At 54.2% G+C, this 770-nt stretch overlaps 2 protein-coding genes across 2 annotated transcripts in view; one reads left to right on the top strand and one right to left on the bottom strand.

Moving 5' to 3' along the window:
• The window catches only part of CMTM6 (CKLF like MARVEL transmembrane domain containing 6), a 23,854-nt gene extending 23,165 nt beyond the window's left edge, over window positions 1–689 (bottom strand). The window contains exon 1 of the mRNA XM_072412372.1: window positions 506–689. Coding sequence (XP_072268473.1) covers window positions 506–604 — 99 coding nt within the window. The 5' untranslated portion in view covers window positions 605–689. The remainder of the gene's footprint in view (window positions 1–505) is intronic.
• Window positions 1–770, top strand: part of CMTM7 (CKLF like MARVEL transmembrane domain containing 7) — a 63,457-nt gene that overhangs the window by 54,546 nt on the left and 8,141 nt on the right. The window lies entirely within an intron of this gene.

Raw genomic sequence — 770 nt, 5'->3', positions numbered from 1 at the left:
GCAGTCTCTGACCCTCTCTTATAACGTGTCAGCAGTCTCTGACCCGCTCTTATAACATGTAGCAGTCTCTGATCTTCTCCTGTCACATGTCAGCACTCTCTGACCCTCTCCTATCACGTCAGCAGTCTCCGACCCTCTCCTATCCCATGTCAGCAGTCTCTGACCCCTTCTTATAACATGTCAGCAGTCTCTGACCCTCTCTTATATAACATATCAGCAGTCTGTGTAGACATTCCAGTCTTACACCCTTAGGGCCCACATTCGAGGGGCCCCTTGTGTCACAATGTTTGGCCACCACTGGCTTATTTCTATCCATAAGTTTATAAAACAATGTTGCTTTACATAAAGGCTGAGCCCATCTCTAAGTATCCCCGGCACGATGTGTACACAGCCCTGTGTATCGGGTACATGTGTGACATGCCCGGTGTGAGGAGCACCTGTGTACCCTCCCCCACCTGTGAGCACCGGGCCCGATACCGGACACCTCCCGCCACCCCGCACTCACCAGCTGACAGACTTTCAGAGCCAAATGTATCCTGGTAAGATCGGGCTGGGCCTTGGGCTCCGGTTCCGTGGTTGGTTGGTAGGGCGCCGCGTCGGCCATGGCGAGAGGTTCCGCTCCTCACTGATAAGACGCCGCTACTGCCAGCTATGGCCGCTCCTCGCTGTGAGGGAAATTCTCTTTGTGATCGCGGCACTTCCTCCTCCGTCACTGCTAAAATGGAGGCAGAGGAAAGCGAAAGCGAAAGAGTGCTCGGGGATGGGAGTCA

Source organism: Pyxicephalus adspersus, chromosome 5 (assembly GCF_032062135.1).
Source record: "Pyxicephalus adspersus chromosome 5, UCB_Pads_2.0, whole genome shotgun sequence".
In the NCBI taxonomy this organism is placed as follows: Eukaryota; Metazoa; Chordata; class Amphibia; order Anura; family Pyxicephalidae; genus Pyxicephalus; species Pyxicephalus adspersus.
The sequence above is the reverse complement of the archived record's forward strand: the minus strand, read 5'-3'. Positions and strand labels throughout refer to the sequence as shown.